We start from the raw sequence: 25,797 nt of genomic DNA on the forward strand, positions 1-25,797 counted from the left end.
GGAAATAAACCTGGGCCACACTGAAACATTCAAATATTTTTATGTGCAACGCAGGAAATTCATAAAAGTATCTTGGGCTCAACACAAATAACTGGAGTCATCTTGAAATACATAAGCAAAAAAGGAGAACTAGATTTCCACTGCAAAGAATGAAATGTTCAAGTCTGTCTGTAGTTAGATTGGGAAACTAATGCATTGAACACATACTGGCTGCCAAGTGTTTCAAAAAAACAATAAAAACAGAAAGGTACCATCATTTGCATATACAATGAAAAGCCAAGATCACTAAAACATGGTACTGTGCTACTTATTTATTTCCCAAACATATGGATACAGAGATTGCGCTATTGATGAAAATTGTACAATAAATTTGTTCCCCAAAATACAAAGAAACATTTCCAATTACACTAGTAAATACTGAATAATACCTTCTGAACGGGAAAGAATAGTAATTTGTTAACAACCACAATTCCCTGAAATAAATATATGTAGTCGCAAGTGGTTGGTTCTCTCTTGAAAAGCCAAATATAAACTGTAAAGATACAAACTGAACAGATATTTTTTATCTCCTAAAAGAACATCATAGAATCATAGTATTTGGTAGTATTTCTGTCTGCAGGTTATCTATAATTCATATTTGTTTCAGTAAAATTAAATTAGAACTCTAAATAACTTAACATATCCACTGGGGAATGACAACGGAGACTTCCTGGCACATCATGTTGTTAACTGTCCTCAGTGAACTATCTTCACAGAAGTTTCATATATTATCAATGTTTTGGACCATATCTTAAATTAATAGAATTGGTAGAATTCAGTTTACCATGGTATCCATCTGTACATGCATAGCTTTATAAATGGGATTTCAGAAAGCCTCTGGGTGTCCTAAAGTAAAACTGGATTTGTGGTTGGGTGGTAAAGCTGCCTGACAAAACACCCCATGCAAACAATAGGCTACAGCTTTCTGCACTACAAAAACGGCTTTAGAGGTTGAACAAGCAATTGAAAAGCATAAATCTACAGGAGGAACCACAATGTGCAGTTACATTTCAACCTGCGAAAAAAGGGCAGTAGACTAATGCTTTTGACACGACGACACTTCATTCCGCTCCAACAATAGTAATGCTTTCTGAATAAGGTTACCCAGTATGTATACATTGGGGAAAGTTCGAATGTTTAGTGCCCTACTTACAAGGGAAAAAAAATGTGCAACTTTTTTTGTTAACCTTTTTTTTCTTGCTTTTTTTAATTTTTATTTCTTAGCCTCAGATAAACCAAGAGTATGGACGGGACAGGTTGGACAAAGATGATGTGCAGATTATGTACTTATTGCCACGGTCTAACAATCTGAGGTCAAAAAACACCAAGGCCAAAATGAAACCTCTGTCAAATAACTCCATTAATCTAATATAAAACACAATCTACAGTTAATGCTTGTTTTACTGTCCACACTTCAAAAAAAACAAAAAAGATCATTGGAAGAAATGCATCCATGGTTAAGGTAATAAGCTAAACCATGTTTCTTTCCATGTTTGTAAAAACAAAAGTATGGTTAAAAATGAACGGGGAAGACAAATAGGACTGTGCATGAAAAGGACCTCCTTCTCCCTACAGTACAGGCCTGGGCAACGGGTCGAGAAGCGAGGCTTTATGTCCAGAAATAGTCTACATCAAATCACACTGATAAATAAGGCACCTTATCTAAGTCCCACACAACCACTTCTTGCCAGTAGGGCTGCAAATGTTTCTATGAAGAAAAAAGAAAAAAAACGTGAGCGATGGATTTAATTCAAACACCCATAAAAAAAAAAGGAAAAAAAGTCCGGTTTCAGTTTCACGTAAATTAATTCATTTAATTTACGGTTCAGTCATGGCTTTCTGTTTGTTTGATGGTGTGCATGGTCATCCAACTTACATGCTACAAACCCAGGTCAAAAACACTATGTGGGAAATAAGAATCTTCCTAAAGCCTAGCAAATTTACATGCGCAGCCCTACTTGCAAGCACTGTGCGGCTCTAGGGGGATAGAGGAGTAGGGCCCTCAGCTCTAGGGGGAGAGAGGACTAGGGGCCCTCAGCTCTAGGGGGATAGAGGAGTAGGCCCCTCAGCTCTAGGGGGATAGAGGAATAGGGCCCTCAGCTCTAGGGGGATAGAGGACTAGGGCCCCTCACCTCTAGGGGGAGAGAGGACTATGGCCCCTCAGCTCTAGGGGGATAGAGGACTAGGGCCCCTCAGCTCTAGGGGGATAGAGGACTAAGGCCCCTCAGCTTTAGGGGATAGAGGACTAGGGCCCTCAGCTCTAAGGAGTGGGCCCCTCAGCTCTAGGGGGATAGAGGACTAGGACCCTCAGCTCTAGGGGGATAGAGGAGTGGGCCCCTCAGCTCTAAGGGGATAGAGGACTAGGGCCCCTCAGCTTTAGGGGATAGAGGACTAGGCCCCTCAGCAGCAGGTCACATTGTTTACATGGGAACGTCACATAAAAAAAACACAGCAGAAAAAAAAGAACATTCAGCATCAAAATTGCAAAATTGGATTTAAATACGTTTTTTTTTTTTTTTCAATATTTACATCTTCATAACTTTGCAAACAGATTGGCAAGTTTTTCTCTGCTCTATATTCCTGTATATATATATACGAATTAAGAGGGGAAAAATGATAATGTTTAAGCAAACCTTGAATGTACACATACTGCATGACTATCTCAGTCCTCAATCTAAGAGTGGTTATTCAACTCCCCACTCCTGCAGTCCATTTGTCTGCATTCTTCAATTTGTTTTCGAGAGTGATGTCCTTGTACGTTTCACTGGAGTTACAACAGGATCTTGGGCTCTCTTTGTGGCAGACTTAGGAGACTCGCTCAGGCGCTGTGCAGCCTCAATCTTCCTTTGAGACCTTGTTAGCACTTGGTCTTGTGAGACTGACGGCTCAGGACTTCCGAGAGCTTTCGTAGGTGCCGTCTTCCTTATATCTGCCTTAGAGTCACTGGTTGTAGTTTGCAGAGATTTTTCGCCTCCGTGTTTCTCTGCTGGATTCTCTTTTTTGTTTGCATTAGCTTTTGGACTCAAGGGAGTAGCTGTTATGGTCCTCTGTAGTTTGGGGGACGCCTGGGCCTGCTGGACCCTCTGTGGTTTGGGGGACACCTGGGCCTGCTGGACCCTCTGTGGTTTGGGTGACGCCTGTGCCTGCTGGACCCTCTGTGGTTTGGGGGACACCTGGGCCTGCTGGACCCTCTGTGGTTTGGGGGACACCTGGGCCTGCTGGACCCTCTGTGGTTTGGGGGACACCTGGGCCTGCTGGACCCTCTGTGGTTTGGGGGACACCTGAGCCTGCTGGACCCTCTGTGGTTTGGGGGAAGCCTGAGCCTGCTGGACCCTCTGTGGTTTGGGGGACACCTGTGCCTGCTGAACCCTCTTTGGTGCAGGGCCATCTTTATCTGCATGTTCCTTCAATGCTTTACTGCTGGTTGTCTTTGTGACCTTTTCTTTAGCAGGAGTCCTTGCTGCACTTTTTTTAATCAAGGGGGACTGCTTAGCCTTTTCTTTCTTGGGAACTTTTGTGCCTTTACCACCACTTCTCTTTGAAAGAGCCAGTTTCTGTTGCTTGGAGGAGGACAACTTCTGCTTGGACGCCCCTTTGTTTCCGGCTTTCGGGTCTTTTCTCGACTGCTGTTTTCTCGTCTGCTGCTGCCCTTGCAATTTCTCTCGTATGTTGGAGTATTTTCTCAGGATCCTGGCACTAGCTGGGTTTTTACCAACACCTGAGGCCTTCTGGCTGTCAGTGGACTGTGAAGCACCCCTGAAACTCTGAGGCTTGGTGGACATCCGAGTAGCGGTGGTTAACGGCTCTTTTTCTTTCTCCTTTATGCTGATGGATTCTTTTTCCAATGCCTCAGCAATAAGCTTTTGACTCTTGGCATTGCTCTGGACCGGGGAGGCAATGGCAAACTTCTTCAAGTGTTTCTTCAAACGCTCTGCTTGCACACTCGGAAAGACACCATGTGAGGTCCCTGCCATAGAGGACGAACTGTTAAAAAACAGCTGCGTTTCAGACGGAAGTCGTGTGTTTACCTTTTTGACAATGACAAGTGACTTTGTTTCTGTGGACTGCAAGAACCAGCGACAAATGCTAGGCAAATCAAAGGATTTCATAAATAGCATCTGTACAGGTGAGAATTTATGGGGTTCTAATGATCTGGGTTTTCGAATTCTACGCTTGCTTTTCCAGATGTCTTTGAGGCGGTCTGCTTTGTTCCTGGATCTTGGTGTTTGGGGCCCTTCTTTATCTACGTTGACCCACCCTTTTTGCATTTTATCAAACTTGGTATTCAGGTTCATAACAAGGTGTTGATTTCTTTCTCCTCCTAGGGCCTGCAAGAACTTGTGGGGATTTGGTGCTACGGGCTCAGAGTTTGGGATGCTAGGCAAAATGAAAGGCATAACAGGTCCCTTCATTTGACCCTGCGTAACCTTTCCAGGTCTAGTCTTCCGAGGGGATCTAGCAGGCTTCTGTTCAGTCTCTGTGTCTGAGGAAAGATTTCCAAATTTGGAAAGCCTGGGAGATCTCTGCGCTTTCCTGGCCCTTGCAGACGTTGTAGGGCTCATGGGTGTTATAGCGCTGCTACTTCTTAAGGGCATACGCCCAGCACTCTCAGAATGATTTCCAGCTGAAGAACTGCCATCACTATCTATACCTGTTCGGCTTCTCAACGGCATATATCTAAATCTTTCTTCAGCAGAATTTGTGGAGGTGCTTTGGGAATCCCTGTGCGCGTCGTCAGCTACAATGGTGCTTGCACTTCTTAGAGGCATGTATCCAGACTTTTCGACTGTATTTTCTGTGGAAGACTTTCCCATAGGTAGAGGTTTACTGCTGTCTACAGGGCTGGTCTTGCTTCTCAAAGGCATGTGTCTTGAGACTCTAGGGCTAGTCACAAGAGAGGGGTCTGACTCAGGACTGAGCGACTCCATAAGACTATCTTTACTGGGAGGATCAGGAACATGCAAATCTTTCAATCCTCTCTGTTCAGACATGTCTGAAAGTGACATGTCCGTCTCAGGAGTTTCCTTTTCTTGTAGCTCTTCGGTTGTTAAAATTTGAGCATCAGTGACGTTTGCTACTGGGGAAACTGCCTTCTGTTCTCCCTCTTGTGTCTGCCTTGCCTGCCCTGACCTAAGTATCTTTTTCGTCAGCACCACGTTATCTGCTTCTGGGTTCTCACTAGAACTCGAATCAGCTGTTTTGTCCAATTGATCAGTGCTGGACTGTTGTGTTTGTTCTTTGCAAACTTCTGCACTGTGCTGAGCTTCACTGGTAGATACATCACTTGCTAGCGGTTTTGCCTTAACGGATCTCAAAGGACGCTTTGTCTCAGGACTCTTAGGTTCTTCTGCAGCAGAATCAGAGACCTGTGCTGATGCGGTCTGATCATTTTTCTCAGGGGTCGTGGAGCTCTCTTCAACACCCGAGGCCCTCCTGCGCAATTGTCTGTCAGAGCTGCCAAAGGTCCTTACATTTCTGCGTTTTTTCATTTTTTTACCCTCTGGTGAACTCAAAACCTCTCTTGCCACTTCTTCCTTCTCCAAATATGTTTCTGGGGGAGTATCTGAACAAGTATATTCACTAGTGGGCTCATCAACTTCTTTCTCCTCTTTTTCACAGCTGCTTTGAACAGTGCTCAATTCGGTTTCAGTGCCAGACTGTTCATCTAACACCTCATCATCTTGAGTGGTATTGTCAAAAGCCTCTTTCTCTAACGCTGACGTTTCTGACAGTCCTTCCCCCTCAGCTGAAACGTGTAAGCCAACATTTTGTTCTTTCAACACTACATTAGTTTCTTTATCTTTCAAACTAAGGTCATCTTCTTGTGCCAGAGCTGGTGATTCATTTCCGACACAGGGATCATCTATACCCTTGTCATCTGAAACAGAAAGTGCCTTAGGTGACTGCTCACATGGTGGATCCTCTTTTGTCATCTCCAACACTGGTTTGGAATTTTCAGCGCTTTCGTTATTCTGTTCAAAATTTGCCTTGTTTAGATCATCGGTGGCAGGTAGCTCCATCGATTGCTGGGAAAGTGGCTCTTCAGTGCATACATCCTCATCTTGTTCAGACGAACTGCCCTTCTGAACTGCTACTGGTGCGATAACTTCAGGATGAGCATCTATCTTGTCTGGACATGTTGTCTTACCAGTCTGACTTGTTTCCACAACCAGATCGACATCATTCACATTTGTCAACACATCACCAAGCATTTCGCTCTCCAGTGGTGTTTCCGATGGTGTTGTCTGCATAACGGATTCCCCACAACCTCCAGCAAGTGGCATGTCCACTGGGGGGACACCATCTGGCTTGGCAAGGACCTGTTTTGGAGTGACTAAATTGATGACAGGCATTGGTGCCGGACAATTACCACTTCCATTTTCTGCTGATTTCCGTGCCAGTGTTCGTACAGTTTTGAGTTCCAGGAACTCTTCAGTATACATGTGACCCCTAATGCTTTTCCTGGCATTTCTTCGTGGTAGCATCCGGTTTGAAGACTCCAACTGACACTCCGTAATTGATTTCCCAATATAAACTATGTCACAATGGCTATCGGGATCAATGCGACAAAGAGAACCATCCTTTGTTCGAGGGAAAGATCCTCTTCTGCTTTTTCTAGCTGTTCTTGGTGTGTTAGGAGAAACTGTGGTAGAAGTCCTCAAGACTGACAAAGGGCGGGTTTGGATATCTTTGGTATGTATTGGAAAACTTTGTAGAGGTTCTGAGAACTCATGTCTGTCATACGATGGGGACACGTCAATGTCTGATTCTCTGCTACTTGTTTGCATTAAATTGTTAGAAGCACACTGCGCCTCTTCTAAAGTGCCAGTAAAATACACCTTGTCTTTAGCTTGTGAAAAATGAGAGTTGGTACTGCCGATTCCATGGGGTGACTGGTATTGGCGGCTCAAAGTTTCACACTCATGTGAACTGGTGAGGAGAGATGACAAAATGTTGTCTTTACGAAGATCTAAAAGTGAACCATTCCCAGGGACATTACGTGAATCAGGAAAGTGAGTGTTTTTTCCTAGCGCTACCTTTTTGCTGTGCCCCTGAATTGCCAATTCCAACACCTCTGCTTTGCATCTGGCTTTTGAAGAACATTGGAGCTCTGAGCTTTGCTGGCAAGGTACAAGGCCACAGCTCCCCGGCTGCCGCTCATCTCTCGCAGATACATTTGAAACACTGGATGAAGCATCAGCCTTGACTTCAGTCTCCAAGTATCCCAGCGCATCAACAATCTGACGCTGGTGATGCAAACAGAGCTTGGCCATGAATCGCTCTAGATCAGACGTGGACTGTAGTTCACTTGCATAAGCAAGATCCAGGTCGTGAGAGTCACTGCAAGACAGAAGGAAAAAAGACATACATAAGATATCTCTATCAATATTTGGCAATGCTTTACAATAATGAGTAACATCTTGTGAAGTAAAAAAACCTCTAACTTACAATGCCATGTCCTGATACCAAGAAAAATGTTACTTTTGAAATATTTAATATACACGTCAAATCTCTTATCTGAATAGTGTGTGTGTGTGTGTGTGTCTGTGTGTGTAATATATATATATAGATATATAAATATATATTTATCTATATATAAATAATCACAATGATTATATGTAATTCCTTTATCCAGGAGTTAAAAACAAGGCTGTCACATTGCAAAAGTTCTCATAAACATTTATTGAAAGAAAAATGTTAAAACATTCATTTTAGTTGGTCTGTAATATTCCAGTGTAATAAAACACAGTTAGATCCACTCTTTTGTGAATGAAACCACCGATTGTTTTCACATGCATTAATCAAGATGCTCTAGGGCTAGGCTAATTAATAAACAATACAGGCTAAAAATTAAAATCACTTTAACACATCACAAATAGAAACAAATAAAATCTTTTTGGTAAGCAACAATTTAAAATAATACTTCATCTTTGTTAAACAATGAAAAAGGGCAAACAAATTCAGTAGCAAGTGCTATTTAACAAAATGCCAATTACTGCCAAGATGTCCCCAAAAACAAAAAAAGAAAAGAGAAAAAAAAAAAGACAAAGGGCCTACGCACAATAGAATTTACAGTACAAAACATTGAATTACATAAAATATGAAATGAGGTCCAGTGAAGCTCTGGTCTGCCTGTTTTAGAAAACAAAAGGCTAAGGCCAGAATTCACACAGCTTATTATACTGCCATGTGTCATGAAGCATGATAACATTCTGGCTTACAGTGGTTCTAGAAAATGCATGAAAATAAGTTATTTTCACCCTAAAACTGGGCCAGTATGCTACATCACTAAAAGATGCCAGTGAACACAAACCAAAAGGTTTAGCATGTGAACATGTCATCGCATATCTGAGGTACTGCTCGCATCGGAGTTCGTTATATCCATTTGGCCAACATCTAACCTGGACAAGGGGGTGAATTCAGACAAGCACTTCCGTGAATGCACCTAACACTTCACAGCGAAGGGGAATTACCCAACAGGTTTGACATCAAGAACATCTCAACGCATCTTTAATAATAAAATCTAAGGATTTTTGACATTTGTATGCCACTGTAGCTCTGAAATTCATCTGGCAAAAAAGGGGAACATCTAAATCTCTTTAGCCTAAAGAAAAGAAAGACAAAAAAAAACGTAAAAGGAAATTCTTTCTGATCTGTTATCAGAAAACTATCTGTGATGATGCTAAGTGTACTTTTTTTTCCTGAGGATGAGTTGTGTGCAAGAATCAGTTAGTTTTACCAAATGACGCTACCTGGTTCTAATGAGCATCTAAAAATTGAAAAATCAATTGTGTGAACAATGCATACAACAGCTAACAAAAACCTTCAATGTCAACTGCAACAAGAAATACAGAAGCCAAACTGAGCCCATTTCATACCTCCGTGATGTTACAGTCTGTTTCTTTGAAATGTTGGCGCCTCCTGATTGCTATAATAAACTTGATCCGTAATTAATAAAATAGAGCTTACATACCAATGCATTTAATGACATATGGTATCTATAATGTATGGCTTAATTCCACTCTTCAATAGAACATTAAGCTTACTGGCAGGTATCGGTCTGAATCCTGTAAAACAAATGGGATATACATGTGATGAACGTTCTTTTCCTGCTACCATGGTAACAGAAATGAAGGATAAGAACGAGCATCAAAGACCTGACTAGGAACCAGTCATCAAGTTTAATGCTGTCAAATATTGAATAATAATAATAATGAAAACTCTAAAATGATTTGTGGTGTTTGGATATATTTTTCATCTTTTTTGGAGTGCATTTTAGTAAGCAAAAAGAATAAGAAAAACAGAAACAATAAATCATATCGATTTGGAATATATTATTCTTTTGAAGTGCATTTTAGTTTTCTTCTTTTATCCATGCAGGCCTGGACAATATGCCGGAAATATTATATACCACGGCATTTGGCCATATCAATGCACGGTCCAAAGTTTCATCACCGCATTTTTTTAATATTGACGGTGTGGTTAGTTTAGACAGAGTCTAAGTTGTTGTTCATTTCTGCTGATGAACTAAAGCAGCTGTTCGAGGCCTTTGCCACTTGAGGTCAGTCAAATGGCATCATCAGTGTTCTACCTTCCTGATAAGCTTTTGTTACAACGCAAATGCACTTGTCAAATTACAATGGGAAGCAAAGAAAGAAAGGTTGAAGAAGGGACAAACAAAAGTAAAGCGAAAAATAGTGTCTACACTGCCTGGCAATATTTTGGTTAAATCCCAAATAACAACATTGAGCCAGCCAACCAAGTGAAAGCCGCCACGAAAAAAGGAGATCAGGTGAAACATGGCCGCTCCTTTCATTCATTTGTAATCAATTACGTAGCTTTGATGGATATACAACAGCTAAAATCTTGGAACAGCTTTTTGTAAGTACACTACAGAAGCGGTCACTTCACTGAATTTGATTATTCGCTTTGTTAAATGTAGTAGAACAGGCATAATTGAATAAAACGTGTTCTTCAATGATTGATTAATCCCCAGCCCCACCCCATCACCCACACAGACTCACTTAGTTTTGTAATATATCAAGGAATTCACCTTACATTGATTAAAACAGTTAATATACGCTATCTCAAACTCAGGTGAGATACACACACACACACACACGCATACGCACACAAACAGTGGTCTAACAATGACAATGTTTGAGGTGAGCTCTGATGACAGTATACACATACATTTGATACACAACATTTCAAAGCCTATATGTACAGTATATGAGGTATTTCAGTAATTCCAACGAAGTAGTAGGCATTCTGTGGATATAGATTTCACAAGAAAAAAAGCGTAGTTAACATGTAAGTATTGCACCGGTCAGCTAATTACTTAAATCTGTGTGTTTGTGTATATATATATATTATATATATAAATAAAACTATGTATTTATCATCTCCTAATTATGCAACCTGTTAGGCTACAACAAAACCCAAAACCCACGAGAGGAAAGCGCTTACATTTATCTAGCCCTCATCTTCGCTAGAATCTCATTTCTAATGCATCACAGATCTGCCTTCATATATTAAAATGCAACATATAAATAATAAAAACGTACAAACAACTGTAGGTAGCTGTACAGTTTCAGATTTTCTAAGACCAAGAGGATAAATAAGATAACCTTCAAAAACAAAACAAACAAACAAAAAAAAGAGGATAGGGAAAGGAATAAAAGTGCAACCCCATTTCTCCCAAACCCAAAAGAATCCAAAGATTGTAAAACATTTACGACAGTGCCTTATAAATCTTAAGCAGCTCAAGAGGGAGAACATGAAATTTCTAGACTAAAACCTGAAACATTCACACGCAACTCCTGAGTGAGATCAAAATTAATTCACCGGTTCTGAGAAATCACATGTGTAAGACCTACTGATATTTAACAATTCCATCTGAGCGGTCAGAACGTCAAGAAACGGCGCGGCTTTCATGAAGTCTTTGCTTGTACGAGTACATAGCATTCATAAACACAATGGCTAAAAGGAGAGACATAGAAGGGTGCGCCTCCGCTATGCTCACCACCAAACATGCTACTAGTCCATCGAAAATGTCTCCTTAGTGTCCAATGTAAGATAACCAGCCATCCTTCAATACAAACCATGCATTTACAACCAAACTTTGAGGGACATTTAGTTACAAAAACCTCTTGCCTCTGACAAAGACTGGACAAAACATTGAGCTACAAATGCCTCCACTGGCCAGACACACCCTTCCTTGCAAATGAGTAATGCCAGAGGATTGTCATGGAAACATGCAGCTTTCCGCAATTAATTTTGAAGTCGTTAAGTCCGTTAGGTTTTTTTTTTTCTCTTTCCTTTTTCTTCATCAGAGATGAGTAGTGAATGTACACTTGCTATACATTACAAACAAAACTAAATATTTTGTAAAAAATATTTCTCGTGGTCTTCCTATGGCCTTTGAAGCGTTCAAAACACTCTTCCTGTCTCATAAGATATCTGTCTTCACGTAGCCTACAAGGCCGCTTACCTTTCATTGACATTTGAAGACTCCTAGTGCCGCACCAGGCCCTAACATTATGTTCAAATTTACAACGTTTTCAGGAAACCCTGACAGTCTTCTGACAAAGTTCAAAACAAAAAAAAGTATCAAGCATCACATGCAAGAGAGGCCATGTGCATCAATACTTCCCTACGATCTTCAATTTTGATGTAGTCAAAGGAAGGCTCTTTTTCCCTGATGATTACTACTGAATTCCTGGTTCAGCTGAACAAACTGTTGAAAAGTGCAACTGCAAAAAAAAAACCTGCTGTTGATGTATATAAAAACTCTGAGATTAAGTATAGAACATTCTGAAAGTATTGACCTAAGGTACAGATATGAGGTGTATATGGTATGTGCTGTTTTAGGACACTTCACTTTGATACTGACAAGTTCTTCAATCATTCTCTGTAGGGGTTAAATCAGTCTCCAATCTGCATCGATGTACAAATCCAACACCCTTTGGGTAAAGTGGTTCAATCGAAGTCTTCAGTGTTTTGGGGGCCATAGCAGCAGTCTGACTTTCATCAGTGCTTGGAGTAAAAATTATGGCACGAAACAGTAGCAATAACCTGATCAAGATCCTCTAGAAAAGGAAAAAAAAAGAATGCTTAACTGTCATCACCTTAAGTCACGTAGTGTAGTAAGCGCAAGTTGTTAGAGTGCTTTTGTTATTTGGTTTGCCTGCCCAACTCCCAGTGGCAATTCAAATCCAGGATCAACCCCACCCACATGCCCACCCCCCCACCCCCGTCCACCTCTCCCATCTTCAACTGCCACAATTCTGCTCACCAGCAGTTTTCAGTGAAGGTCTCTCTCTCCTTTCTCTCTATTAAGGATAAGAAAATCTGCACTCATTTAAAACTACTCACTATTTTTGTATCTGCTGTCCAGAGAACAATATCGTAAAAAATGTGTTTTGGTATTTAAAAATCCCTGCTTGGGCGTCAAGCCCACATGACTGCAAAAGAAAAAGAGAGCGAACTCCCCTCTGCTCCGTGAAATTTCTCTCTTTCATTCATCTTTGGAAACATCAGCGCTGGGTGACGCTTCCTCGAAGAGATCGGGCGGCTCGCTTTTCACGACTACTTCCTCCTCGTGCTCCTCAGTCTTCAGTTTCAGCTTCTTCTTAGGCGGGTTCTTCAGTGTTCCGAGGCGCTCCTTCACTTTGTATTCCAGAGTGCTGTGAGGTATTCCGTAGACGGTCTGGGCCTTGGAGACGCTCATCTTCCCGTTCATCACCACGCCGATGGCCTCCTCCAGGTTCTCCATGTTGTACTGTCGATAGCGACCCCTCTTCTTCCGGGGCTGCTTGAAGCTGGAGTCGGCCTCGGGGTCAGAGGTTGAGTACGGCTGGCCAGATATGGCGCGCTCCGCTTCCGACCCCAGGCACTCCCCAGCCTCATCGTGGAGGCCCCCCATGCTCCCTCTGCGGCTGTGCTTCGGGAAGATGGAGTGGAGCTTTTTGCCGAGGGCGTCCTCGGAGTAGGAGCTCATCAGCAGGCCGTAACCATGCAGGCTGGAGTTGTGGGTACTCCAGGACAGATCTATGCCTCTGACCTGGGGGATCTTGAGGCCTACGGGCGGCGAGTGGCCCATCTCGGTCTTGTGCTGCAGCGACTTGAGAGCGGCAGGACTTCGTACAGGCACAGCAGAGGTTTCACTGAGATCAGATAAGCCCTTGTGGTCAATCCCTGCCATGTTCGGCAGGGGTTTCGAGAGGTTAAAAGGCGGCTTGGTCCAAGATTCATTCCTGAGTAATGGAGAGGGCAACTGCTTGTGTTTCAAGAGTCCCAGAGGTTCTGTTTGGCGTTCAGTGACATTTCGGCCCGGCAGGTTCGGTTCGGAGTGGGTAAACAGTTTAAGAAGGGAAGGGTGGTTGTCAAACTCGCCCATTCCATCGTCCTGCGAGCTCCAGGGAGGCGGCTGGTCATCTGCATCTCTCGAGCTGTGGTCACGTCTCGGGGAGATCCTGATTGAATGGAAGGAAATTGGTGTAAGCAGAGCTTGCACAGGTTTCGTTTTTTTTTTTCTCTCTCTCTTTTTTCTAAGGGAAGGATGGATTAGGGAGGGGGAGGATGTGGCCGCTCCTTTATGAGATGACCTTGCCAGGGTAACATCACTCTTTTTTTCCATTTGTCAAGAATTTGCTCTGCTGAATTACAGGAGGTACAACAAGGCTCCAGTTACTTGGAATTAGTTTATTTGGTTTGTTTTGTCCTCATATTACATAAGGAATGACTCAAACAAAACAAAAACATAAGGAAATCCAGTTGGAAACCAAACTAACAAGGGGACAAAAGGGAAAAGAAGAAAAATAAATAATAATAATAATAATAATAATAATAATAATAGAAAAAAGGTTTAGGCTAAAACCAGCAGCAAGCTTCAGTGAAGCCAAGGACTCAAGGGGTTATGTTCAGCAGGTTCTGCAAGTGAACATCAAACAGACACTCCAGTGCAGCTCGGAAGTAATGACGTTACCACTAAACAAGCACAACTATAAAAGAGTCAGCCAAGGAACAGGGAAAACGTTAGTATCCACCAAGTAGGGTGTTAGTGAAGGGGGGGGGGGGGTTTGGGGAAGCTAATATCTATCAATGTCCATTTTTTTGCAAATGATTATGAGAAAAACAAGTGACAAAAAGAAAAACACCACCACAAAAAAAGCTATTCCTTTGATTGGGAGAAGGGATAGGCAAGAGAGCAGAAAACTGATTTGTAAACATGACAGGCATTTTCTTTTCACTTTCTGCTGGACAGTATTACCCCCACAGATTACTCTTTGAGTAATCAGTTTTAGATAAGCGCCTCATTTTGTATTCTCTACAAATATTATGCTCACTTTTTTGTCAAATTGCTTCATATTCAGATTTTAGGAGCACGCTATTTTATGAGGATCTTCATCAGGCTAGAGTATGGAAAAAAAATGCGAATAATTAAACTGAATCATCAAAGTCCATGAGATGGAAAACCTACACCTGTACCAGTTATACAGAACCTATTTGAGATCAGTTCTGCCACGAAAGAAAAAGGTTGTCATTCGTTTAAGAAAGTGAGATGATCAAAAGAGGTAAATCAAAAAGGAAATACTCAAAGGATTTTCCTATGAAATAAAATGACAACACAACAAAATCAGGATAAAAACAGTGAACAAACAGGGAGAAAAAAAAAAAAAGGACAAAGAAGTGTGAAATATGACAACTGAAATCCTAAAATTACAATGACATGGCTTTGTTTCCCACATATGTTTATTGCCTTTCTTAGAAGGTCACTCAAGATGTGACTACACACCCTTCAGAAAGGTGCTCTTAGGGCAAACACATGGTGTTGCACAGCAGCCTACTGCACCCTAAGTAACCCTCTCAACACGTAAAATTAAAACAAAAATCCACTCAAATGTATTAAAAGGCAAAAAAAAAAAAAAAAGTAAATGCATATCCAAAACACATTTTTTTTCCAACTGTATCATATATTAAAAATTGAATGATCTAAGTACAGGTTTCCACTTACCCCTTAACCAAAGGCGCAGTAGGGGCTCGCACCGACCCGGCACCTTTGTTACGGCTCTTGTTGGTTGAGAGATCAAGGACACCATCTATGGACAAACACAGCCAAGGTCATCAAGGCTGGCATCACTCACTCGCTTAACAACATTAAAAGGGAAATTCAGTGACCAATGAAGTGTGTCTAAGCCAAATCAAGTGAGTCAGCCAACTGTGTGGAGTCGGAATGTCATGGAAAAGGAATTCCAATGGTGGAACCCACATGCTTTAAGCAATTTTGAAAACAATGTACAAACCCGACTGACTTGCACCCGCAGTCATACACCCACACGTACTGGAACAGTGGATTTTAAACAGCAGGCGCAGCAACACCATGCCCTAGCTCTAGACACCCCCAAACCCCAACCCAAAACACACCTTGCTCACAGACAATGGCGTCAGGCTTCTTGACTGTGAGGTCGAGGGGAGCCTCCTGTTCCGCCATAAGAAGCTGGCTGAGGACAGGGTTCCTGGCCGACGTGAGGGTGGCCGGAGCAGTAGCAGCAGGGGCCGGGGTCGGGGCCGGAGCAGGTGCAGGGGTGTGGGAGTGTGTGGTCAGCAGACTTTGGTCCGAAGTGCCGTTGGGCTGGGGGGCGCCCTGAGCAGCACTGGTTTTTGAGGTATATTCGGCAGCAAACTGTCGGATCATTCGCTGCATGATCTCACGAGCCACTACAGGAATGTCCGGGTCTGAGAAGCTTGGTAGGTCTGCAATTGCAAAAAAAAAAAAAAAAAAACGTGGTCTCAGTACACAGCTGTACTACGGATACTTACCCCAACTAATACATCAGTCAGTATGCAATAAGCGCTGCACAATATACTAGCAGTACATTTGTATAACATTTTCAAGGATTACACAAACAAAATGGATGTACCTTTCCTGTGCAAGACAGCATTGAGAAATTCCTCTGCTTCCCGCTCAAGATTGCTGATATTAAACTGATCTTTAATGAAGGACAATGGTCTTGCCACACTGCCTAAACTGTCGTTGTTCAGGCCAATTAGGTGTTCCTGTGACAGGAGAAGATGAAAAAAGAGAAAAGAGGGAAGAAAAAGACAAAAAAAAAGATGTTACACATATGCCATCAAGCCTTTTTATAGGAGTGTGATCCTGGAAGCCAGAGTTTCTGTTAAAAGTAATACAAGAAAGCAAACAGTGTTCAGTGTCAATTGTGTTTCTCTGTCGTCTGTGTGTTCGTCACGGCTCTCAGATGTTTCGATGAGGTGGAAAGCCATGAAGGGGATGAGTGGCGGTGAGGGGGCCAATAAATGGTTCAAATTACATCCAACCATTTCAACACAAGACTGAGCCACTTATAAAAGACGTTATTATGAGGGTGAGGGGGTAGGGAAGAAAGGCAAGCATGGAGACAGAAATGCAGGGAGAGGAGGAGGAGGGGGAAAAATAAAACACGGAGGCAAAGAAAAACTACCTTGACTTTCTCTCGTCTTAAGCAGCAGAAAAGACAATTTTCATCAAATGACCAATCCGACACACCTTCAGGCTGACAATCTGCAAATCCAAAAGAGAGGGGACAGATTTGAAAAGACAGCAGTAGATAATAACTGGCCCCAACAGAGACTGACCCATATGTTGAACAGAGGTGGTCAAATGGTGATTTGAATGGATTATGCTTTATTTATTTTTTTAAATCATATGGTGGAATGCTTCAGTTCATACATAGAGATACACTTAAGACCCGACAGACAGAGACATGAAGAGAAATGTCATGGGGATATGATGGTATTTAATATCAGTGACATTAATGACTTATGAGCCTGAATCAGACAACTGCCGAGAGCCTTATTCAAACTCCCTTTTCTTTTATGTTAATTTAAAAGGTTATATATATATTTTATCAACTGAAAAATTAAAGGATATTTCTCACTTAACATGGTTCTGAAAGACTGGTTTGACACTGGTTGGTTTAAAAATACATTGCCTGAATTTGCTATATGTCAATAGCTATATGGAGAAGTCGTTGTTATGGAAACACCCTCTGGTGTTTCTGCTCCCTGCGATCCCATGTGATCACCCTAATTGCAAAGTGACGTCTGAGTCCCTTCAAATGATATGTCTGAAGTGAGCAGACCTATGTCTCTTTCTCATTTTTTTGGATTCAATAAAAAAAAAAAAAATCATCCCCTTGGTCTGATATGCAGTGAAACCAAATTACAATACAAACACTGAGGCAACTCTTAATCTAACAAAATGTAATTTTCCTCACCACAGTGAATACTACACTTAAGTCGAATAAATCTAGACTCTGTTATTATCATGGCAGGACAGCCCTTCTGGCCTTCTACCATTGTCCAGCTGCCATTCAACCTCAGAAAACCCTATTGTGTGGTACAGTGGGCTTATTTAAACTACTCTGGAGATACTAGGTCCGGGGAGACAAAAATGGTACAGATGACGGCTAGGGTCCAAACATTACCGAATCTACTACAATAAGTTGCGATGTCATGATATAGCATGAGTCACGTGACTAGAGGTATTGTTCCTTTCTGGTTGTCACTACCCAACTGAATGTCAATGATGAACAAAAATCTGAACTTGCTCAAAAGAATCTCTTGTATTGTCATCGCCCCGTCTGTCTTTTGCAGCACTTGAGCAGCAGTGAGCCCAAATAATGGTCAGCATTGTCTGAGCCACAAAACACATTGTCAAAATATCTGAAAGGACTGTGGACTTTTACACTGGCAAAACTCCAGCCAAAACCCAATCTCGACATACAAACAAAGCTTCTTTCTACCAGCATGGCCTAATAGGCCCCACCCTGTGTGGAGAAGTGAATGGGTAAGTGTGCCAGATGTTGTGATAATGCACCATTGTGAACTGGACCTCATGGCCAAGACTACGCCGAATTAGAGAGTATGACAGCAACTTACACAAGAAACCAAACCGGTAACAGTGTCTATCAGCTGTATGGCAATAAGGCAACTAGGGGGAACTTTTAATGTCAGTGAGCAGGGAGAAATGCTAATTAGCCCAAGGCCACTTCATTAAAACCAATATCTTAATAATGTATTTTATGTGTTTGGAGGGAGCTTCAGCTAATGACCAGAGATATTCTCCACTGCTAAAGCAGAGGGCTACATATGCACACCAGGCACGGCCTAGACATGGGCGACACAGGACAACCTCTGCAATTCTGTGAACTACAGACTGAAAAGGAATAAAGATTTTGAATATAATACTCCAATATACTGATTTATTTGCCAAGATTATAGGGCAGTAACTTAAGTACTGCGACTGAATCAGTTGGAACGTTTCATTTCATTTAAGGCAGTCGATTATGCTTGTTAAATAAAAAAAATACTCGGTCAGAGAAAATCTATAACAAGGTCATAAGAAAGCCCAGTCAAAATCCTGCATCTTGAGCTCAAAATGGTGGCCAGCGTGCCAATACAGCACCTATGTGACCCAAATAACCCAGCAATTAAGCTCTGGCCCTGACAAGAATCTCACAGCATGACTGCATCTACCACCTACACTTATGAAGCAAGCTTTCGGGATGACAGGTTGGCTCACAAGGCAGCACTAGCCTCCTGAAATGCGAGGCGTTCTTTGTCGTGAATGTGCAGCAAATACTGCAGTCAGAATTAGTCTTGAACAATAAGACACCAAATGAAGGCCATGGCTGTCATTGTGACGGTCTGCATGAGGTTCTGCTCTGGCTGTGATCTTTGACCTGCATTTGTGGAGGTGTGGCCCGTTTATACAATCAGGTTGAAATTTTTGGACCCCAACCACACCCACACCCACACCCCCCTACTCCTGCTCAGACACACAGGACTTTCAAAATCACCATGTTTTTCTCCACAGTAAAAAATAATAATAAGATTTTAGTGTATCCTTTATAAGACCATAGTTTTCTTTCTGTTAATGAAGCATAATTTACTGACACTGAGGGTTATCAATCGTGATTGAGATATCTGGGTATTTTATGTTAATTCATAGTCCTGATGTTGACAAGTCAGTAAGCTTTTTATGACATGACTCACCTTTAAATAATCTAAGGTCGTCTTTCAGCCTTGACCCAAACAATCCTTCCAAAATGCTCTCAAAACCTGTGGGGGAAAACATATGATAACATCACTCAACCAAATCTCACTGGTTAAATACACGCTGGACAAAAAAAGTTAGATGCAAGCACTTTATTATATTTATTATACACATTATATTTTTGCATCCGGTTAAAATCCAAACGGACTGATCTGAGCTCGGAGGCAACTGGATTTGTTCTACTAGAAGGGAACTGGGTAGAGCTTAAATCAGAAGCATGTCTACAGCCATCATGTCTCAGGAGTGTGCTGTTTAAATGTTATTACTTCACATGTCGCCTAGCAACCACCTCTACCTCAACCAGCACTCTTCATGGGTAGGTGGGGATCGATTCATGATAATATGAAAACATATACAGCAATACACAGGGATACAAAATTGATTGTTATTAATGAAGAGGCATACAACAGCAGGGCTCAAGAGTATTGAGGGGGGGGGGGATGTTGTCTATTCAAATTAATGTTGAATTGTAACCAGGACCACGGATGCATCTACTGTGTGCAACAACCAATTTGGAAGCAGTAGTTTAATATTTTTCACACCTATAAAATGCTTACTGAACAATGCACCTTTCAGAGCAGGGTGGTGCAATATGACAATATATACAGTGCGACTATGGAGCAAAATATGAAACGATAGACTTTCAGCCCTGTTTTTGAGCAAATGAATGAAAGAAAAGCCGAGGATTGATCTTTGACTAAATTACCAGTGCGGTCATAACATAAGTTCAGAGCATTTGTGGGTTTAGATAGTTTAGACACTGCTACAAATCGCACTATTAGTTTATGTGCGTTTCTTTCACAGGCTAAACTATGCTACTGCAGTTTGCTTTTAAAAGTCAGTCCTCCTCCAACTGGAAAATCATTTCCAAGCCTACTCCTGACACACTACTATAGTTTAAACTGGAAGATCCTGTCCAAATACAAGTATGGAATTATGTATTTACAGAAAACATGATACATCATGATATGTATTGTTATCTGAAAACAAATTACCTGTATCAGAATGAGATTTGGGTCATAACGCACAGCTCTATTTCAGAGTTTGGCTTTGGGCTTTGGCTACATGTTGGGCTTTCGGTACATTCGCAATACAGTGATAAAACAGCTTAACAGTCAAAGGCATTTATGCATTTGACTACAAAGGCCCATTAGATGGATTTCAGGATTGAAAGCCTGCTCATGTTCCAGTTAAACACCTCCTGTCATTAAAATGCACTATTGCTTTAAAAAATTGCTAAAGCCTGTAACCATCTCAGCATGTGTATTTGAAAAGCATTACATGCCTGGCATCACAAGCATGCTTTTATTTATGATATACTTCTTCCCCCTAGGCTTACCCTAACCAAAACACCTCTGCAACTGGCTGGTAAAAAGGAAGCATTCAAGGCTGTAGCCTAATAAACTGCCAGTAATGCAGGCTACCATTGCCTGTAGCGCATCCAAAAGTAGGTTAAGCACATCCAAATACAGCTGCTAAAATTAAGCTAAGTTAATCATGAGACTTCCTTAGCTGCAGCTGCTATCAACCCCAGTAAACTGGTCAATAATCAATTTGAACATGTAATAACAGCAAATAACATTATTTTGGCAGAGGTTTAGTCCAATTAAAATTGCACTTTTTTTTAATATATCTAGTCCAATAGCCAAAGCAGATTATTATTTACAGACCTAAAATTAAACGCACTGAGAGTGAAACGCCATCATTCACCAAACACTAACCAGGAAACGAAATGCTTGAAAACTTGTATTTCTAGGAAATGCACTGCTCCAATACTTGGGCGCAGTTTCAGAGCTTGAATGCATAGTCTGATTGCTCTCGATCACAAACAGGCAGACACATTTATTTAAAAAATGACTTCCACCAAAGCTATCCAAGCATGCTCCTCAAGCAGTTCAGACTAGGGGGAGAAAGTAGGTCAACATCCCAAGTTTGACACACCAGGCTGACATCAAAGAGTTCTTGAGGAATTCATATTTGAGCAGTTTTCATTTGCAGTTGAAAGGGACCGTTACAACGTCGAGAGTATAAAAGGTGGGATACACTTGTGAAATACAGATCTATAGCCTTCCCCAAAAATTGTACAGCATTTGTTCTGCCTCTTAAGATTGCACAAATTGCTAATCAACGGACTTATCAGCCTTTAACTATGTCCTAACATGGCACCGACGAACAGTAAAAACTGTACAATATAGGCCTATACACCCATATCTAGGCCCCCTCCCCTTGCCCTAGACAGGGTTAAACGTTAATTTAATTAGGCTACAATTTCAATCATACTTTTTTTTTTTTTAAACCTAATTCCACCACTGAAAGAAGGGAATTAGCACACACTGACGAGAGTGATCCGATTGTAATGTGCTCCGCTGCGGATAGTGTAAATAATTCTGGAGATCTGTATGAGATCCACTGGAGGTATTGATGAATGTTTTAAATATTCTCGACCCAGTGAGAACCAAAACACTATGCCCCAGGGATGTTAGATCAACACTGCTTTTGCAGCCCCTTCAGTGCCGAACTTGACAGGGCTGAGACTATGGTGCAGTTGTGCTTCTACTCAATATTGACTTAAATTGATAACATTGACATATTTTGCATGCCTCAGGGAAGTGGGGCCTAGGCCTATAGCCATACTTGAAACATCTCTGGTGTTCAAAAAAAGAAAAAAGGCTTAGGGGAATGTCATAAAACATCGCCTTATCAAAGCTAAGACAGAGACAACAAAGACCTCTGAAAAATCTTGAAAGGGAGAGACCAGAAAATAAGTGGCCTTCAAAAATACCATGTTCTTAAGGGCACATGTTTTATCATATGATTTTCTCATGAAGCGGCGCAGGCTTTGACTGCAACACAAAGAGCTTCATTGAAATGGTGAATGTAAAGTTATGCATTCCTGTTTGTGCAGGGTGGGGTTAGGGCACTTGAAGCTGCACGAAAGCATTCTGTTCTGACAGTCAAAATTCTTCTACTGTTTAGGATTTCCTTCAAACAAGACAAAATAGGGAAGTGGCAAACAACCTCTATAGGTTTGAGTACCATTCCCAGTTACCTAAAGCTTGGGAAAATCCTGAATGGGACTCCTATGATAAAAATGGGCGTAAAAGACCAGGCGTAGGTTTCTATGCTATTTCTACAACTAGATGATGTTACTGTTGCTGTGCAACCACCTGCGACGAGGCACACTGACATCCTGTCTCTGCACAAAAACAAACAGTAGAGCTGAACACAAAAAGGACTGCGGTCTAACCACACACGGAGCAGCTAGTGACTTAAACAGCTATGGCAAAACATAAGCAAGACACAATGGTGGTGAGTTGACAATGTAATCCAGGGAGCGATTCTGTTCGTTTAAAAAACTACACCCAGAATTCATGAAAATTGCTTGAAATTCATTGACAACTGTGATTAGCACTGGGCAGAAGCTGTTCTTCTACGGTCAGAAAATTCTGATCTGATCTAAATCTGCAAGCATATTATTCCGATGCGCCCAACCCTTATGTAACTTGAATGAAATATGAACACACAAGTGCACGATTATATTTTCAGTACAGTCAGTTGCTACAGATTTGTAATACTTAGCATGATAGAGCAAAACTCCCATTGTTTTTGTTTTGAATCATTGACGGGGGAGAGAGGAAAGCAGCAGTCCTGATTTAGGCTAATGCTGCATTTTGACAGACGTAATGATACATCAGCCAGGAAACCCTCAATATTAGCAAGAGCAATAAACATATTTCCTTTGTAGCTGTTTCAAACAACCTCTCCTGGACCATTCCCTCCAAAAATCAATGATACAAAAATGTAGCTAGCTTTTTAGTGCCATCTGACAGTTTGTTTGACCTATATTTGCAATGCCTCCACTGAAACCAGAGCATGCCGGCTGAATCTAACATGACAACTTCAAGTCTATCCAATTATGACAACTTGACTTGTTATTACAAAGGACAGCTGAAGCGCCAATAAAGGGTCAGGCTGAAATGAACAGCGAATTCTGATAATGAAATATGCCAAAATGGCTGAAACAGGGAGGTTGTGTCATAAGCAGAAATGCTTTAAATACTCAATGCAATCCTATAAATAAATGTAGAAACCCTAAAGGGTTAAGAGTAGTCTACAGCAACAAAGCTACACAAACAGCCATTTGTGTTTCTGCTGTTTTTTGCCATGAAGATTGAATGTAAGCTACTGTGACGCCAAAATGTCTCTTAGTGAGGGGGTGACGACGTACAAGGCAGTCCAGCCTAAAACTGAAAAGCTAGACAAACACGCTGGTTGTTCGAACAGAAATATTATTCAGAGCATGTGTATCAGAGCACATTTCCAAAGGTTTGAGTAACAACAGCCGTTTGTGGGTCAAGTGTGAACTCACAAAAAAGCCGAGTGGGTGCGTGGCCCTGTCAAATATCAACAGCGCGTTCTACCCTATCCATTTTAGCAAAATAAAATGCGCACCACCGTCCAGATACTTTAGCCGATTCGAAAGTAGTGGGCTAAACAATATATTTAGAGATATTAAAAAGCAATGCCCCTACAAGGAGCACCAACACAGGAGGCGTGAAGTTCGCATGGACATATTACAGTGCAACACTACAGACTTATCTGCAAACATGCATTCCACACCCACCCCCCCAAAAAAATGCAGTTGCAAATACAAATGAGCCAAAGTCATTTTCGTGTGGGGCGTAAGTATGGAATACAGGGTTGCAGACCACAGTCAATAACGCGAGTTGTAAACGTTGGGATCACTGACTCTGGTAGCTTTGACAAACTGTGCTACAATTACCGTTAGCTCGCAGTTAAGCATATTGAACGTGACTTAAGACCACTTCCCCCAATGCAAAGGCGAACACACCCCAAAGCAGATGGGAGAAAATCCAGTTTGGCAAGTACAATCTAAGCCACTAACCCTGAGCGTCAAAGTGCAACGAGTGTCGCCCTCCCCCACTAATATAGCTACAGTACACAAGAAAGAAAAGGGGAAAAAACATATCACATGAGCGCGCACACAAGCAAAACGAGTGTTCGAATACGGTAGTTTCACCCAGCGTCCCTTACCAATAAAGCTTAACATTCGCTTTGCTAACATAATGTACAATCACCATCCAGTTCTTAAGAGGAACTTCAGACAACTGATAGAATATCCATCACATTTAACACATTTGGTTAAGGGGTTTAAAACCACCCTAAGCATTTCAGTTCGCCTACAGCACAAAATGACTGTCAGAAACAGGAAAGATACAGAAGGGCGGATAAACTGGGTAATTCGTTCGCCAACTTGTTTAAATCGATATTTAGAGTAAATAGCTGGCTACAATATCAGATTTTTCTGAACTTACGTTGGCGTAAACGTTTGGTTGCTACATTGGTATACATTGACTAACGTTAGTTGGCTAGTTCGCAAGCTAGCTTAATACCTAGCAATTCCGATCAGATAATAAATAAACAAATATTAACGTTTAACAAACGGGAACATGTGCATTGGTTTACACTGCTGTCTACAACGACCTTACCTACACATTGAATAAGTTTATACCGCCACGAATCAAGATCCTGTCGAATGCCGCGTCTCTCGATGATACATTGCTGCCTCTTGCACAGACTCGCCATTTTCTGTCGACCAATGCGTACGTGAACGCGCACGCTCACACTGCGTTTGGGGTGGTTTTACGTCGCATGAAAGTTTGTGCAGCTGAATGGCTGCTACAATGTCTCTTATCCTGTAGGCTGCCCATCAAAGCTTAAACCCGTCCCTTGAAATAAAATGCGACGCATTTATTTTTTCCATTTTATCAGGCTACATGTAAGCCCTTGTCAGCATGTATTGCATTTGTTTGTCCTTACTGATAACAGTAAAAATGTAAACATCATCTTACCAGTGTATTAGCTGAGCTGGCTCAGTCTAGGTCTCGTGGTAGGCTATAGTCTCATGTCAGAATACCCCTCTGCAATAAGGACTCGAGGCTTTTTTGGCTGTATCGCATGTTTTACATTCTATAAGCTGGATAGTCAGATAAGGAAAAATATTTGTGTAGCCTAACTAAATGCTATAAAGCACTGAGGCTTTAGATGATAGCTCGTTTCTCATGATTTCCTCCTAGACTCACGGGATGCTCCTTACATTTTCATAGACAAGCCTACTATGGCCAAGGCAAACGACCACTTAAAACAGACATCGGCATTGTGCAGTCTTTAGCCGAAACAGGGTTGTCAAGAGCAGTGCTGTACCAAGTCTGGCCAATCGGAATACAGTATAAATAAATCGCCAAGAAAAGCATTCAATAACACAACGTGTCCTTCAGGAAGTCGTCTGCCCTGCCAGAAGAGGTGGGGTTAGTGAGAAGCTAATCAGCTGAGGCTGCTTACAGTTACAGGAATTGTCAACCGTGCAGACCGATTTGTAAATATAAAAATGGAATTTGCATGCCCGTGAGACATCAACCTAATGTACAAGGTAAACATTTACCCGTTCCGTTTTAGCATAGATGCGAATTCAGTCATTCCAACTGATATTTCATACATGTTCTTCACATGCGAGTCGCTAGTTAATTAAATTAAATTACACTGGCAATACCAATACGTCCGTGTGAGATCAAATAGGCTATGTTTGGTTTATTAGATGGCTGTAATTTCCGAATGCA

General features: G+C 41.6%; 1 protein-coding gene across 1 annotated transcript; it reads right to left on the reverse strand.

Annotated features, from left to right (window-relative positions):
- Nucleotides 1–12,559: 12,559 nt before the first annotated feature.
- LOC308373188 (ligand-dependent corepressor) lies at nt 12,560–19,158 on the reverse strand (the record flags this gene model as incomplete). The annotated part of the gene is made up of 6 exons (XM_080848603.1): nt 19,099–19,158; nt 16,524–16,603; nt 15,966–16,101; nt 15,469–15,798; nt 15,059–15,143; nt 12,560–13,517 (listed from the first exon to the last, which is right to left on the reverse strand). The coding sequence occupies exons 4-6, from the start codon at nt 15,746–15,748 to the stop codon at nt 12,560–12,562; spliced, it is 1,323 nt and encodes a 440-aa protein (XP_080704729.1). The 5' UTR covers nt 15,749–15,798; nt 15,966–16,101; nt 16,524–16,603; nt 19,099–19,158.
- Between the last annotated feature and the right edge of the window lie 6,639 nt (nt 19,159–25,797).

Source organism: Sprattus sprattus (genome assembly GCF_963457725.1).
Source record: "Sprattus sprattus genome assembly, chromosome: 12".
NCBI classification, from domain to species: Eukaryota; Metazoa; Chordata; class Actinopteri; order Clupeiformes; family Clupeidae; genus Sprattus; species Sprattus sprattus.